General features: G+C 34.2%; 4 protein-coding genes across 8 annotated transcripts; 3 read left to right on the top strand and 1 right to left on the bottom strand.

Annotated features, from left to right (window-relative positions):
- Positions 1 to 499: 499 nt before the first annotated feature.
- LOC139100711 (alpha-amylase A-like) lies at positions 500 to 3,032 on the top strand. The gene is made up of 9 exons (XM_070653407.1): positions 500 to 580; positions 800 to 827; positions 913 to 975; positions 1,028 to 1,097; positions 1,165 to 1,387; positions 1,443 to 1,567; positions 1,815 to 2,138; positions 2,274 to 2,675; positions 2,733 to 3,032. The coding sequence occupies exons 1-9, from the start codon at positions 519 to 521 to the stop codon at positions 2,873 to 2,875; spliced, it is 1,440 nt and encodes a 479-aa protein (XP_070509508.1). The 5' UTR covers positions 500 to 518; the 3' UTR covers positions 2,876 to 3,032.
- Positions 3,033 to 3,999: 967 nt separating this feature from the next.
- LOC139100813 (alpha-amylase A-like) lies at positions 4,000 to 6,346 on the top strand. The gene is made up of 11 exons (XM_070653558.1): positions 4,000 to 4,068; positions 4,128 to 4,293; positions 4,362 to 4,394; positions 4,455 to 4,592; positions 4,654 to 4,738; positions 4,835 to 4,968; positions 5,232 to 5,254; positions 5,320 to 5,447; positions 5,508 to 5,555; positions 5,613 to 5,721; positions 5,777 to 6,346. Exons 1-11 carry the CDS (start codon positions 4,003 to 4,005, stop codon positions 6,344 to 6,346), a joined length of 1,500 nt encoding a protein of 499 aa, XP_070509659.1. The 5' UTR covers positions 4,000 to 4,002.
- A 194-nt stretch (positions 6,347 to 6,540) lies between these two features.
- On the top strand, positions 6,541 to 8,199 carry LOC139100724 (uncharacterized). Its single transcript, XM_070653430.1, has 2 exons — positions 6,541 to 6,701; positions 7,109 to 8,199. Exons 1-2 carry the CDS (start codon positions 6,632 to 6,634, stop codon positions 7,858 to 7,860), a joined length of 822 nt encoding a protein of 273 aa, XP_070509531.1. The 5' UTR covers positions 6,541 to 6,631; the 3' UTR covers positions 7,861 to 8,199.
- Positions 8,200 to 9,523: 1,324 nt separating this feature from the next.
- GC (gamma-glutamyl carboxylase) lies at positions 9,524 to 16,418 on the bottom strand. Of its 5 annotated transcripts, none has more exons than XM_070653469.1 (5): positions 16,068 to 16,418; positions 13,810 to 14,097; positions 13,491 to 13,646; positions 11,323 to 11,488; positions 9,524 to 11,114 (listed from the first exon to the last, which is right to left on the bottom strand). In XM_070653469.1, exons 2-5 carry the CDS (start codon positions 14,015 to 14,017, stop codon positions 9,605 to 9,607), a joined length of 2,040 nt encoding a protein of 679 aa, XP_070509570.1. In that variant the 5' UTR covers positions 14,018 to 14,097; positions 16,068 to 16,418; the 3' UTR covers positions 9,524 to 9,604. The 5 variants fall into 5 exon arrangements, with proteins under 5 accessions (XP_070509570.1, XP_070509572.1, XP_070509574.1 ...); XM_070653471.1 differs by having other exon boundaries at positions 16,116 to 16,418; XM_070653473.1 differs by having other exon boundaries at positions 16,197 to 16,212.
- Between the last annotated feature and the right edge of the window lie 204 nt (positions 16,419 to 16,622).

The raw sequence follows: 16,622 nt of genomic DNA, 5'->3' as shown, positions 1-16,622 counted from the left end.
TTTAAGGTTAATAGAAACTCAGAATCCGTTTTTATGTCAGATCAAAAAAATTTCTTCATAAATTTAGTAGTATTTTGTAGATTTATGAGAATTTTTCCACTATTTAGTAAATGAGTGAAAATGATGGTTTTTGTTTCAAAACCGCGGTTTCGAGACTCAACCGGAAATGATGCGATACAATTGTCAATTTTGTGTTTTCAAGTATAAAAGACCCTAATGGACAAAAATACATTGTGACTATTTAAAGGCAAGTTAATGTCTAGGTGATGATTAGTTCCAACGAATTTTTGTCCAATCGGGAAATTAACCTAGTGTCATACACCCGCATAGATATTCCTTTTTGAAAGATTCAAGCGTCTCCGGCAGAAAAATTCAATAAAATTTTTATACAGCCTAATTGTTATCGATATCAAACTTTATCATCCTAATGAATTAATTTCTTGTTCTCCTATATAAACAAAATTAAGGAAAAATAAATTTTTAGTAATAATTTCATCATGAAGTCGTTTGCACTGTTTATGGTTGTTGGCTTCTCGCTAGTCTATGGACAATTTGATCCTCACTGGAGGGCTGGAAGAAGGTTTTTTGAAAATTAATTTAAATAAGTTCAAGAATGGTTTGGAACAAATGAGTGTGAATCCATAATAGGCAAAAAGCAAGCTTTCATGGAAGATCGAATACATAAAAGCGGCTTCTTTGCCTTTTAGGGAATTATTGCAATCCGCAATATTTTCTGATTATTCTGAACTTTAAATTTGAATAAAAATCAAGGAAATTACTTTTTTCATTCCAAATTCAGTGTGATGGTTCACCTTTTCGAATGGAAAGTAAGTAGCATTCACGATTATTCCACGTGTAATAAAATTGAACTCATATAAATTCCTTTCTTTCGCTTATCAATTTGCTACTTAGTGGAATGATATCGCTACTGAATGTGAGACATTTTTGGCTCCCCGAGGATTTGCTGGTGTTCAGGTATTTCTTGCAATTCTTGATTCAGTTCTGAATTTAAGATAATTTAATTTAGATCTCACCACCTGCTGAAAATGTGATTATTCGTACACCTTTACGACCTTGGTGGGAAAGATATCAACCAGGTATATTGATAAAATTTATTTTCATGCTTACAATATTGTGCTTAATTAAATATTTTATATTGATTAGTAAGCTACTCATTGAATACACGTTCTGGAAATGAAGCAGCATTTGCAGACATGACTCGTCGTTGTAATGCTGTTGGTGTCCGAATTTATGTTGATCTTTTATTGAATCACATGAGTGCCACAACTGGAACTGGAACAGGAGGAACTGTTGTCACTACTCATCGAAATTTCCCAGCTGTTCCTTACGTTGATGCTGATTTTAATCCTACATGCGACATTGATTGGTAAATTTTAAAAAATTTGTGTTGATTTTCAAATGGATTAACAATTATTTCGTAGGGGAAGTGCAACTTCAGTTAGAAATTGTGAGCTTGTTGGTCTTCCTGACTTGAATCAATCACGACCAAATGTGAGACAACATCTTATTAATTACATGAATCGCTTGATTGACCTTGGTGTCGCTGGTAAGTTTAGCTATCGTTATGGTTTAAGCTTAGTCCGATCGGAACTCATTGAAATGCCATCACGTCGACAAGACAGCAGTTAACTTAGAACCAATCGGCAAAAATGATCAGAAGTTCAATTTTCCCAAGCACTTGACTCTAAGTATGCTGACTTCTCGTCTTAGTGATGGCAAAATTTGAATTTGAGCTGATCGTGTAGGCAATTCCCTTAAAGTAACAAATTCCTAATACAAATATAATTTGAAAGGTTTCCGAAGTGATGCACACAAGCATATGTGGCCAGCAGATCTTCAAGTAATATTTTCTCAGCTTCACAACTTGAACGTGAACCACGGATTTGCTGCAAATTCAAGAGCTTACGTTTTTGGAGAAGTCATTGATCATGGAAATGATGTTATTAGCGGAACTGAATACTTTGGATTCTCATCCATCACTGAGTTCAGATACTCAATTTCAATTTCAAATTCGTTCCGTGGAAATGATCAATTGAGATGGCTCAGAACTTTCGGTGAAGGCTGGGGTTTCCATCCATCTAACAGAGTTTTGACATTCGTTGAAAACCACGATAATGGTATGTGATATTATAAACAACCATAACAGGCAATGAGCTTGCTTTCATGGTACAGAAATACAACTACGATACCTAAAAGCCGCCTCTTTGTCTGTTAAGGAACTTGAAGGAATACATGCTTAACTTAACTTACAGAAAGAGGTGGTGCCTTAACATACAAACAAGCTAGACAATACAAAATGGCAGTTGCTTTCCATTTAGCATGGAATTATGGAGTTCCTCGTATTATGAGTAGTTTTGCATTTGAAGGTCATGATATGGGACCTCCAATGGATGCTAATGAAAATCTGCTTTCACCAGCATTTAATGCCGAAGGAGCTTGCATCAATGGATGGATCTGTCAACATCGTTGGAGACAAATTTTCCATATGGTTGAATTCCGCAATGTTGTAGGAACTGGTGCTGTTGCAAATTGGTGGGATAACGGAAATAACAGAATTGCATTTTCTCGTGGAAGTCGTGGATTTATTGCATTTAATGGTGAAAATTCCAACATGAGTGAATGGCTAACAACTGGATTACCTGCTGGTGTCTACTGTAAGTAATGAAATTTTATGGTCCATAATATCCATAATAATTGCTTTTAATAATCAGGTGATGTAATTTCTGGAGAAAGAAGTGGAACAACATGCACAGGAAAGTCAATTCAAGTCTTTGATGATTCAAGAGCTCTATTTTCAATTGCAACAACCGATTTTGATGGTGTTATTGCTATACATGTTGAAGCTAGACTTTAAATATTATTGATCTGAGTTGAAAATGGTGTAATGAAATGGAATGTGGCTTAAGAATCAAACTGTGGTCCTATGTTCAAAAATAACTAAGTATTGGCAGTTAATCATTCTATTTACTGTCAATCAATAAAAACACGTGTGGCTTAACAAAATTTAAAAAAAAAAATTATCGTTTTATAACTGTTGATAACTTTAAAAAAACTATTTGATATGTTTTGCTTGTGTATGACTGATAAGATCAGTGGTGGGCAACCTGTGTGCCGCGTCTAGTGTACCACCAAAAATATTTAGAAATATCACGGGCAGTATGCATTTTGAGGTTTTGGTCGAGACTTACAGTGTGCCATGACAAATAAAAGGTTGTCCGCCACTGGATTAGATTACTGTTCCTCCACCTATTGTTCGTGACAACAAAAATCAAATCCACAAACTATATTGATCCCGAGCGGCATAATGTGGGTCACCAAACAAATGGATCGAAATCAGTCGTCCCGAATAGACAGGGATCATTTTGATTGAGTATACTCATGAACACGCACATTTAAGTGAGTATGTTAGGGCGTCACGATACTGTCAGGACCACTTCCATGCGGTAATGGACGTCACGATGCTGTCAGGATTGAATCCATTCAGGTCTTACGGTAATACAGCGACATAGCAGTACCCTAGCGAACATATTGTGCTGTTCGGAAATGTGTCATTCTGAGGTTTGAGTTCTACTGAATGACCTTGATGCATTTACATGCTTTTTTCAAGGTTTATTTATTTCTTATCGTTGCTTTATTTTTAAACTCATATTAATAACATTAAAAATTTGCACAAAACAGACAGGTTGATGCCCTTTCTGTATAATCACTTGATTCCTTATTTACATATTCACTTGAAATGCCTGAAAATTCATGCTTATTTTCCACAATTGTAAATATTTTCAATTGAACTTTTTGTTTATCGCTTGCCGCACTCGGCTGACGCGTGAATGCTTCTTTTCAAAAATCAATTAATGATCCCCATTGAACTTTTTTCTTTATATCTTATCGCTTATCAGTTACGAGTTTTAAGAAACATCAGATTAATGTTTTTCTATAAAAGCAGAGCAATTCACATGAAAATTTACAGTTTAACGTCTAAAAATGGTTAAATTACATTTAAGTCTTATACTAGTGTTGTTTGTTTTTGTGCCTCTTAAGGCTCAATGGGTAAGATTCTGTGGAAAATTCGAGAAGCCAAAATTAATGGAAAATTCATTGATTCTCAGGATCCACATTATCAATCTAGCAGAAATGCTATGGTGCACTTATTTGAATGGAAGTGGAGAGATATAGCAAATGAATGTGAAAGCTTCTTGGCACCAAATGGCTTTGGTGGTGTCCAAATCTCACCTCCTACTGAGAACACAGTAATTACTCTTGACTGGCTTAGTAGTAAGTATATCCTTTTAAGATTCTTAGGAAACATTCCTAAAATTTCTGATATTCTATCCAATGCACAGCTAAACGTCCTTGGTGGGAACGATATCAGCCAGGTAAGCCGTGAAAAAAATTTGTTAAGTGCAATTAATCTAATTAATGATAACTTAAAATAGCAAGCTATAAATTGGAAACACGTTCTGGAAACGAGGCTGCATTTGCAGATATGACTCGTCGTTGTAATGCTGTTGGTGTCCGAATTTATGTTGATCTTCTATTGAACCACATGAGTGCTACTAGTGGTGTTGGAACTGGTAACAATATTAAGTTAGCAATCATTCTGATTCCTTAGTTGAATGTTTTGAATATTTGCAGGTGGAAGCATGGGAAATGCATCAACGACTTATCTTGACTTCCCAGCAGTTCCATACACAACAGCAGATTTTAATCCATATTGCAGGTACTTTATTCTATGAATTAACTTTAAGTACTTCCTTATCATAGTCACAAGCAGCGAATTAGGTCTTAATTTTGATTCTCTTATCTTACACTTCAGCCTTGATTGGAACTCCCAAACAAGTATTCGAGATTGTTGGCTCGTTGGATTACCCGACATGAATCAGAAAAGACAAAATGTCAGAGATGCTCAAGTTAATTTGATGAATCATCTTATTGACCTAGGTGTTGCAGGTAAGCACGCAAGTCTTAATCTTATAAATTGATATTATTGTATCCAGCGCCACTTGTGATTATCAATCAATTGATTAGGAGTCGTACTTTAAACCAAAGTTTGTTTATGCTTCTTATCGAGCAATAAGTGACTTTTGATAATTAATTGACGTAAATATTTTAAGCACAGTCATGCTATTGATTACTTTTGAGTCCCCTTCTTCCTCTTTCGACACAATTCCTCAGCATCTAATTAATCATACCTAATTTGTCTTCCATTTCAGGTTTCAGAATTGACGCAGCTAAGGTAAATCCAGAATAATGTATAGCTTTACATAGCCATCTAATCGATGCTTTTACTTCTATCAACAGCACATGTGGCCTGAAGATTTAGAGCATATTTTTGGAAGATTGCATAACTTAAATACAGCTTATGGCTTTGCATCGAATAGTAGACCATTCATATTCCAAGAAGTTATTGTTGGAGATGGAATTGAGATGTAAGGATGGAACCTTTATTCCAAATTTAATTATATCCACAAAAATGTTTATTATTGCAGGAGACACTACACTCATCTTGGTGCTGTGACTGTATTTGAAGCTTCCAGGTAAGTTGAACTTAAAGCTTGCTTTTAAAAATCTAATTCCGATCAAAATTCATATAGAGTTCTTGGACAAGTTCTTCGTGGACATGCTGACATTAATGACTTGGTTTGGTTCAGAGATAGATTCGGCATTCAATCTAAGGAAGCACTTATCTTTGTTGATAATCATGTAAGGATTATTTGATTTATTGATGACTTGTTTAATCAATGCTTAAAACTTACAGGACAACCAAAGAGATGGAGGACTTCCGCTAACAAATCACCGTGAACCTCGTATTTACAAACTTGCAACAGCATATAATTTAGCTCAAGATTATGGACATCCACGTCTCATGAGTTCATACTATTTTACTCACAGAGATCAAGGACCACCACAAGATGCTTCACAGAACATCCTTACACCAACATTTGATGCCAATGGTCAGTGTAACAATGGATGGGTATGTGAACATCGCTGGCCAGCCATTAGGAACATGGTTCAATTCAGTGTTGCTGTAAAAGGAACAACTGCTCACAACTGGTGGACTGGCTGGAATGAAATTGCATTCAGTCGTGGAAATCGTGGATTTATTGTCATAAATGCTAAGGATAATGGAGAAGCAACAAATACTCGTTTATATACAGCACTTGCTGCTGGTACATATTGTGATATGGCAACAGGAACTAAAGTTAATAATCAATGTACAGGAAAGACTGTGACTGTTGGTTCAGATGGATATGCTAACATATATGTTCCAGGAGCTAACAGTGGTGAAGAAACCTTCCTTGCCATACATATCGATGCTAAATTGTAAATTTGAGATTAAAACAATAAAAAAAGAATTTTTTTAATAAAATTTCATTGAATCTTATCATTTACTTAGGAATAGGAATTTCAGCAGTAGCAATACATACAAAGTTTCACTCATCATTTGACCTTATTCACATTATACCTGTATATGTCAATCGACTGTAGAAAAATATAGATTGCTACTCACATCTTATCTCAGTTTATTATTGAGCGTTCACTGAAAAGCAAGTATTTTATTTTCGTCTGTACAGTCTATCTACTCATTTAATTATTGAAATTTAGAAGAAATATGAATAAAATTTTATTTACATTGTTGCACATAATCTGCGTGGTTTACGGAAATCCTGTTAAAAGAGATGGTGAGGTTATGAACATTTAAGCTTAGTTATCTAGTCGGATTTACCTGATTTTATAGTTTCAAGAATTATTCAAGCTATAACATCCATTAAGTTTGCATAATAAGAGTTTATTACAGTGATGGGCAACCTGTGTGACGCGGCACACTAGTGTGCAGTTAAAGTTTTATGGAAATGTCATGAATTGTGTGTCTTATTCAGTTTTGGTCGTGGCTTACAACCCAAAATAAAAGGTTGCCCATCACTGCTTTATTAGGACAAAGATTATTGACTTTTTAATCGATTCTCTTTTCCTTTTCTTGATATTGCAAAGTCATGCAATTGTTTGTTTACTATTTATTCAGTTCCAGTAGAACAAGCATGTATTCAAGTAATTTCAATTAAATCCTCTCATTCCATTTATAACATAGGTGCAAGTTACAAATTATCATCATCAAGGGAATTGACATCTTTTGATGAAATTCCAGTCATGATTGTAAAGCTTATTCCATCAAGTGAAAGTACATCAGATGATATAGAGCATGAAATACCAATTGAATTTCCATTTCAAATTGCCAGAAGTATCGACGAGATATTGGCTCTCAATAGAAATTCTTTAAAGACGGAGAAACCCAAAGTCGATGATACAGCCACTTGTCCAAATACAGACATTGTTTTCAATACTGAAGCAACAACACAAGATCCAATTAAATTAAAGAAATTAAATTCCATCTCAAAGGAAAGAAAAACGAGAGAAGAGAAAACGTTCAAAAATGTCAATAAAGAAGACCGGTCAGATTCTGATGCATCTGTGTCTATGTCATATTCTGAACCTTCAATATCAACAGATCGTAAAATGTTAAAGGAATTATCTAAGCTTAAAAGACAAAAAATGGATAAATATTTTACACAGAATGAGATTTCAAGGTCTTCAAAGGAAATAGCTAATTTATTTGAGGAGACGCTTGTACTTAAAAAAGTGAATGGGAAGCCTGTCAAAGGAACTTTGATAATCGAGAAAGTTGATGACAATGAAGCAGAGGAAACAGTCTTATTAGGAAAAGAAGATGGAACTGACGAAGAGTCGAGAAATCTTGATGGAATCAGTAAAACGGAAGAGACTCTTGTGCCTCTTACTTCTCGTATTTTGGATGTTTTGATGTATCCATTCCGAATGTTTTGAAGACCGATCTGAGTTTCGTGATTTCTACTTGAATATTAGTGGATTTTTAGACATTTTGAGCTCCTTAAAAGTAATCCTCAACAGTTTATACAACAGACGTGTGCCTTCTTCAGGGATTATCGAAATTGCAATTTTTGATACACATTTTTAACTTCTTTGGACCTTCAACTTAACAGGCGATTATTTAAAAATTTATAAATTATACTAAGTCATTTCTCAAAATATGTATAACGTTATGAATTATACATATCCATCAGTGATATGCGCATTTTATTATAGTTTTTGTTTAAAAATTCTAGTGAATAAAAGATGAGTAATCTTGAATGAAAAATATAAAAATTTGTTTTTGTTTACCCAAGTGTCTTCTTTTATGATGTATGTACATATCTGTGAATGAGAAATTCAATGAATAATTTGTTCACACATCCTGCAGCAAATGAAATTGAAAACTAATTGATTATGATTCAATAATGTGTGACTTTGATGACTCATGCTCTGCGGGATCAAAGGAGTGGAAGCTCTAAATTATCCTTACATAATCCTACTACTGTTGATAATTGATGATTAGCTTAGAGCAGTGGTGGGCAATCTTTTATTTTTGTGGTACAGTATCCCTAACAATCAAAGAGACATGTTTAGGTACGTAGTGCTATATATGTACCTTGAAAGTATGCTCTTTGCCTGCCCTATATATTCTCGGCATTTCCAAACTTTTTTGGCAGCACACAGGTTGTCCACCACTGGCTTAAAGATATGCAAAGAAATTTTGAAACTCATGTCAAGAAGTTTTGTTAACGGTACGGATACGAGTACTGTTAAATTTTCTCTGACTCGAACCCACGCGTCCTTAGATTAATCGTCGCATGCTCCTACTACTGAGTTATCGCGTGCTATTCGACTATATGGAATAGTGCCATATATAAATTACATTTTAGGATTTTCTAGAGTTTCCACGACTTGGCGATATCCAAATTGTTTATTGTTTTATTTAGGGTGACTTTATGCAAAGTTCAAATTTCTGTGCAAATTAATTCTGAAATAATAGAATTTTCAGATTCAAAGCTTTATTGGCATACATTACCTGATTCTTACATATATTAAATAATGCTGAATTTACTGTTGCAAAACATAGATCCCGAGCGAGACAAATGAAGAAAGCTACGTATGGAGACGGTTTCCATTTAATGTTACTAAAATAGTTTTTGCGGCGTCTTCCTGAGCGGACTAAAAACCATTAGAACTAGTTGTTAACAAGACATTAACTTGACCTCGAGTCAACTTTTCAATACAAAATCTGAGTCGATTTCAAGCTTTGACGTATTTTTGGGACAAATTAAAGATGCTGCTTTTAATGCGTAGACTTTTTATGACATTCTTCACTCTAGACCAGTGGTGGGCAACCTGTGTGACTGATGTGCCGCCAATAATTTTTGAAAAAGCCATGAGCCGTATGCCAGTGTGCTGTTTTGTCTCTAAATATAGACTCTCCATATTTATAGTTGACTGATGAAATATGTTCATGCGTAAATACACAATACACAAAAAAGGTTCAAATTCAGTCTAATTCATGTTTTTGAAATAGGATAACCAATATCAATCAATCTGTAATAGCATGCATGGATCAGTCAATTATACAACTTTTTGCTTCAAATCCTTCATAAATATTTTTATTTACAATATATAAGAAATATAATCTTTATCATCAAAATATAAACAAAAATCATGAATGAATGGATGAGATTATTTACATTTCATGAAACTCTCTCAATCGCCTTGGCATTGGCACTCCATAGAACTCAAACAATATAGAATTTGCAATATGATAGAAAAACTTTTTATAATTTTCGTAGCGTGCTTTTACTTCCTGTAGAATAGGAAAAGTTTCTATCGTTTGCATTTCATTAATGCTGTCCATTGACTCCAAATTAAGAAGTTGACGTGTAGCATTAATGTAGGTGTAAAGGTAACATGAAGGCGTATCACTGACTGTTGTTATTTTATGAAAAACGCCTGATTTGACACTGATGCTTTGTCCTTTTGATAATGAGCTTACTTCCGTGTCATTTTCCTGCTCAAATTTAACAATACCCTTAAGTACTGTTAATGTCACATTATCCATATCTGGTAATATATAATTATCGAGTGACATGCCTGGAAAGTCGGCTACAAACAGCACATCCGTATAGTTATTCCATGAATAAACTTCCTTTGTTATATCCATTATATCCTTTCGAAAATGTGAATACTCTTTCAATAGTGGCAATGTAAATGATGGAGTACGGAACGGATGCCAGTCACTCTTCAATAAATCAATTGTTGGATTGTAAATTCGTTGTTGGAATCTGCCATTTAAAGAGCACCATATGTCCATGTATATAGAATAGTTATCGGATGTAAGCATTGTATTTGGATTCTCATAAAAGTCAGCTATGAGATTGTGATTAATGCATTTGGCATATTGATAAGTCATGTCAGGATATTGTGTCCATCGATATGAATCAGTAAATGCTAAAGGTTCCATAAAATGTTGTTTATTATTTCCATGATCGACAACACGAACCGACACCAGCATTGTTGACCACTCGTTCATCATCATATCCCATGAATATCCGTAGATATGTCTCCAATTGTTATAGCCTTTTGTGATAAAATGTGAATAGGGTAGGAAGAATTGTAGACAGCAATAAATTAAAATGAGAAAAGTCGTAAATTTTTCCTTTAAAGTACAATGCGTTTTGTTGCTGTTCTGTTCCTTTTTACTAAATGACAACGTCCGCTTTATTTTGATAACTTTCTCTTCCTTAGCATTGTCGGAAGTCAATGAATATTTCAATTTCCTCCACACAGTTCGTGGCCAATGGTTTTCATAAAATAACGGAAGTTCAACAATGCATACAAATGGAAACATTCCAATATTAAAGATTCTTGAGTTCATGAGATGAAAGGCAAGTGCAAACATGGTTCCAGCAATCCTAGTTCTCTTGTAGATTAAGAAGAATGCAATGGATGTATCAAAAATGGTTGCAAACCAATGTACAACAAAGAGATTTGTAAGTTCTGTACCCAGCAACAGTCGAAATGGTGTGAATACCCAATGATGACTAAGATTCGTCATTGAGTGACCTGTGAGCCATTCAACTGAGAACTTTTTAAGTCCAGCAATAAAGTAGAGGATAAAGAATTGGAACTTCAGTAGAAAATAATTCCAGAATGGCACTTTAGCTTCAAGTTTATTACACCAAGCATCAAATGAGCTGTAATTTTGGAAATATAGTAAATTCATTGTGTATTAGTGTACAGTCCCGAGCGACACAAATGAAGAAGGCTCTTTCATTGAGCTTTTTACTAATGTCAACTGGAAGCTGCCTGCGTTTGGCAGCCAAACAGACGCCATTTGCCCTCCAAATTGAGGAAGTTTAACAGAGCCCTATTCACTTGTGTCGCTCGGGAGTAAGCACCTACCAGAAATGATGAGCATTTGTAAACAGGAACAGAAAGGCCACCAATCCATATAAATAGCTATGGTTGTTCCACGAACTCTTATCAAGTAGAAATATGTACCAGTAAGTAATAACAAAAACAAGACACGATGATTTGAATTTATATCCCAAAGTTATTCCCAGAGCTCCTGTAAACGATATTAAAATAAGAAAAGAAAAAATTCAATAAAAATTCTGTTTGCGGATAAACATGAAAAACGGAGATGAAAGGGAAATAAAGGAGGAAGCAACGTGATCAAAGAAATTTCATACAATTCTCGTAAATCAATCAGAACAGAATAAATCTTAAATTCTGAGTATATCTCATTTTTTTTATTTCCCTCAACGGGTAGGTATCGTGTTTTATGAGAAGCACACGAAAGAGATATTTTTTATTTCTCCTATTTCCATTTTTAAAGGAAGTGAATGATATAGGAATTTTATCGATTATTTTAGGTTGTGATTTTTAGAATGAAAAATTTAAAGAAAATATGGATATTAAGGATGTGGATTTATATTGTTATCGTTTTTATGCATTCATGTGATTCGTAAGTAGCTTATTGGCAGATTGGTTGAGTCTTTTGGTACCCGATTTTTGAAATACCGGACTACAACCATGGGTTCGGGGTGCGGTACCAGAAATGTTTTCACATGTTCTTTTTCAGGCTAACACCCTTTCTTTGCAAAGCTTTGTAGGCTTCAAACGAGTAATGCCATCAAAGGAGCGGTTTTCATCCCAGTACAGACTGTAGGTTTACGGAATGCAGAAGTCTGGCGAATCATCACTCGTTTATCAATTAGGAGCCTTTCCAATTGGATATTAACTTGTCATCCAGTCATAACGTATATTTTCCACTCGGGTACAAAACGCCATAGTGGAGCTCTGGATCTCAATTATCTGAATAGCTAAAGGTTTCTTTATGGGATCCATGCATTTTCTGACCACGTAGTTAACCCAAAAAGCACAAGGCGTAAAAAAGTACGAAGGTTGAGGTGAATCTGGCTTTGAGCCGGATTTGACACAATTAAATCCCACACTGGAGTCACGGTGGTCTGTAACACCATTTTCCAACTTTTGCACGCTGTAATTTTCGTACAAAATACACAATTAAATCAGATTTCCAATAAAAACATTAAACTGAATAACGTGTAGCTGATAATGCCTAATTGCTTGGAAATCCACGTGTTGATGAAAAAGGTTCAAAATCCAACATTTCATCAAAAGAACAAATCTCTTTCAATATTTTAATCATTTTTAAATCATAAACACAGCATCCTTTTCAAGAAAAACAGCATAAAGCTCAGCATCTCACCATAAAAAATTTAATCTCAAGCTTAAAGCCCAAAACATTTAAGAATTTAATGCTCATTATGATGGTCATTTGCTGTAAATATTTTTCAATTACAAAAAGGGAAGTAGAAAAAAGGTTTCATTCCTTCTTGGAATTCCAACAAACGGTCTAATTTTAATTAAAGCGTATTCGATGGTCGCACATCAGAAAATTAATTTAATGGAGAGAAAATTGCTTTTTATGTAATAAATACTGTCTGATGTAATTTATGAAAATCAATTAGGCATTCTTTTATGATATTCGCGTAGTCAGGAATGAGGATGGTGGAGATTGGGCTGCTCGCAAAAATTTAGGGTGAGGTTTGAGATTTTTCCACGAAAAACCCTAAAAAATTGAAGAATTTTGTCGAGAAAAGTTGTCGGTTGGAGTTGGGAATTCCTCGTTTCATTCCTTAATACGCCCCTGAAGACTGTTTCCACAAAAAAGCCGCTAATTTGTGTAATATATCACTTATGCCAACTCATTTCCAAACATTAAAATAAGCTTAATAATTCAATATTCCAAAAGTATTCATTTAACTTTCAGATCGTGGTCGTATACAGCGTTCCCGAGCGACACAAGTGAAGAAGGCTCAACCATGGAGTCCTAAATTTGACAGCCATATGGATGACATACTGAAGCCACCTTCCATTTGACGTTAATCAAATTAATTGATAGTAAAACCTTAAAAGCTCTTTGAAGCCTCCTTCATTTGTGTCGCTCGGGATTCCTTAATATCAGAACAAACTCCAAAAAAGGTAACAAACATTTACAAGAAAAGTAATTTTATTAAGGCATAAAATCATCACATTGTACTCACCTAACCACATTAAACAATAAATAAGACCCATTTTGGCTAAGGAGAATGGTTTTATGAACGGAAATAATGGAAAACGGCAATCTTTAGTCTCGCCCCAACGTAAGTCAAGATCACTCCCACTGCGCTCTTCTGGAATATCCATAAGCATCATAAAGCCTGCGGTTAAGGAAGAAATGAACATCAAAATTTATGATGATTTTTAAGATGTGATTCCATTGCGTATGAATATTTGAGGGATGTTAAGCCACAACAAACAAAAATTTCACAAGAAATCAACAGAAGTAATGGCTTTTAGGATTATTTTGCGGTTTCTACTTACCAAAAAGCATCCTACAGATGCCAAGACTCGCCGCATCAACGTCTGCCCACATCAAATTTGTAAAATCATCAAACGATGAAATATCCCGAATGTCATGGCCAGTAAAGTTGTTGAATAAAGTCTTGAGTTTCCTATAAAAACTTGTAAGTCGCTGTTCCATTATGTTCCTTACATTTTCCTTTTTACTTCTATTCTTTGATGTTTCCATACTTAATTCTGAGTCATTTATTTAATATTCTCAAAAACAAAGTTATTCATTTCCTTCATGCTGATGAGCTTTTGTGTATCCTTGAAATATATGAATTTTCATTAAGTTACAGTAGATATAACAAGAGAATAATGAATTTTATAAAGTAGAAAATTATGAAAATTTGAATAAGTCTTGATGTAGCCAAATATTGTTATTCAGTGGTGGACAACCTTTGGTATCTTATGGCACATCTTGGAGGTTAGCATTGATCGAAATTGCATTCAGTCTTATGGTTTTTCCAAAACATTTTGACTGCATGAAAGGTGTGCCGCATCACACAGGTTGTTCAACACTGTTCTAATTTATAAAGTTAGCTCTATTCCACTCCATGGATTGCTGTGTTTCAAGGATGTCATTATGAAGATTTCCTTTGAAACTTTTCTTAGAAATTTCATTTTATTCCAATTTTTAAACAATTGCTGCTTCAAATTTAGATTATTGAACTTAATGTGGTAAACCAGTGGTGGACAACCTTTTATTCTTCGCGACACGCATTGGTGGTTAGCCTTCACTAGAACTGAACATGGCAAAAGGTTCATGGCATTGCAAAGAAATTGACAATCCAAAGTGTGTCGTGGCACAAAGATTACCGACCACTGTTATAGACATGCAACTCTAGTTGTGCTAAGAAATCCAAAACTTTCCAGGATTTATTACGAATTTTCACGCTAAAGTCTTTGCTCTTAAGACACGTGCAATAGCTTCCATTCACAAAGTTAATTTTTAATGTGCTTCCCAAGGTGATTTTCTTCATTCACTTCCCTGACCATTAATGGAAAATCTAAATTGAATTTCGTATTACGATTATTATCAAAGCTTAAAGCTTTCTAATACACATCCTTGTTTCCGCATTAACACAATTTTTGCTTTTTCTCTCTCTATTTATACACGTTTGTTAAACAGCATAAAATTGGAAGCATGACATGATAAAGGGAAATTAAATGAGACAATTGTTTCACTTGTATTTCAATAGTTTTTATCTTTTTATCTTCTTTTGTCTGCATTTACGATAAAATTACAATTTTAGCAAATTAGAAATTTCTTAATGGGATTTTTTACAGGTAGGCATTATTTTTACGATATTATGCCTTTGTTTTTCACAATTAATAAGCAGAACAAGACTTTTATTTAGTCCAAACTGTAAAACGTGTTCGCTAGGGCGCCTTTAAGTCACTGTATTAAAGATAAGATGCATACCCTAACAGGCAAAGAGACCACTTTTAGGAAACCTAGTTGCCTTTCTCCCTTATCAAGAAGCAGAAAGCATGCTCTTTGCTTGTTATGGAAAGTTGCCCTAACGGTATCATAAAGGCTGATTTTAACCCAGGAAGGGTTGGAGGTTTGAAATCTTTTTGTATAGAATACTACAAATATAATTTTTAACTACAGTAGTCTTTGTACAAGTTAGGCTCGGAGATAGCAAGTTTTTGAGGCTGCCACCCTACAAGCGAAGGGTTTGAGCAAAATTTTAGTCTACTATTTTAAGTACACATCCCGGTACAGCTTCGGTCGCCAACAGTGTGTTAGATGATAACAAGAAGTACCACGTATTGGTACACACTTGATATTTGGTCAGCTTCGGAGTCAGACTTGATTCAAACCATCTCTGGATACACTCCTAAGTTTCATACTAGTGTAACAGTAAAATACGAAATTAAAATAATTTGATATTTGTGTTACATTCTGTGCACGTCGGTATAACTCTTTCAAGGAAGATAAAAATCTTAAGTCTATTCTCGCTTTAAAATTCAATTCCTATGAATTTGTTCTTTAAATTTCTATAGAAAATATATTAAAATATTGAAAGAGAAGCTTGAACAAAATGTTTATTTGATCCTTTAAAATTCCTTAAATGGAACTCCTTATCAGCTTATAAAATATCTTAAAGATTGATATTTTCATCCACTTTTTGAACTCTAAACAATAATCATGAATATTGTTCCTTATGCTTCACTTCAAAATTTGTTTATAAAATTAAAGCTTTTCATCCAAAACAAGCTTAACTCACTTTTAAGTCCATGAAATTGAAGCTTTTAAATTTAAATATTTCAGTTACACTTTTAACTAAAGTTTGTTGTATCCACAAGAATTTTATTTCCTTAATTTTTCATCTTTTCATTCACTTATAATCCCTTACAATATGTAGACCCGAAAAAAAATCTGTGACTCTTTCACATCGCGTTGTAATCTCTACTAAATCTGTCTCTGGAATGAAAATTCATCTCTGCCAAATTTATATTTCCATTGGAAAATAAAATTCTCATTTATTGGAAGCATTATTTTTATTTTGATATAAATATAACAAAGCTCCATGTGCTTGGAAATAACATGTGTTTGTGGAATAAAACATGTAAAATTGATAATGTGTTGTGGGTATTCAAACTTACGTGAATGAATACTGTGACGTCAAAAAGGTGTTATTTACAGATAGAAAATTACTTTAATTCTCAAAAAGGCACATAGGTTCATTTATTCCGTAACTCAAAAAATTGGCATCCTCTCCACCCTTCTCGCTATAAACGTTTCCTAATAAGTGAACAAACTCATAGGCAAATTTCATCTT

This window comes from Chironomus tepperi, unplaced genomic scaffold (genome assembly GCF_022539635.2).
Source record: "Chironomus tepperi strain 1889 unplaced genomic scaffold, CSIRO-AGI_Ctep_v1 contig_68, whole genome shotgun sequence".
NCBI classification, from domain to species: Eukaryota; Metazoa; Arthropoda; class Insecta; order Diptera; family Chironomidae; genus Chironomus; species Chironomus tepperi.
Note: the sequence above shows the minus strand (reverse complement) of the source record. Positions and strands in the feature narration are given on the sequence as shown.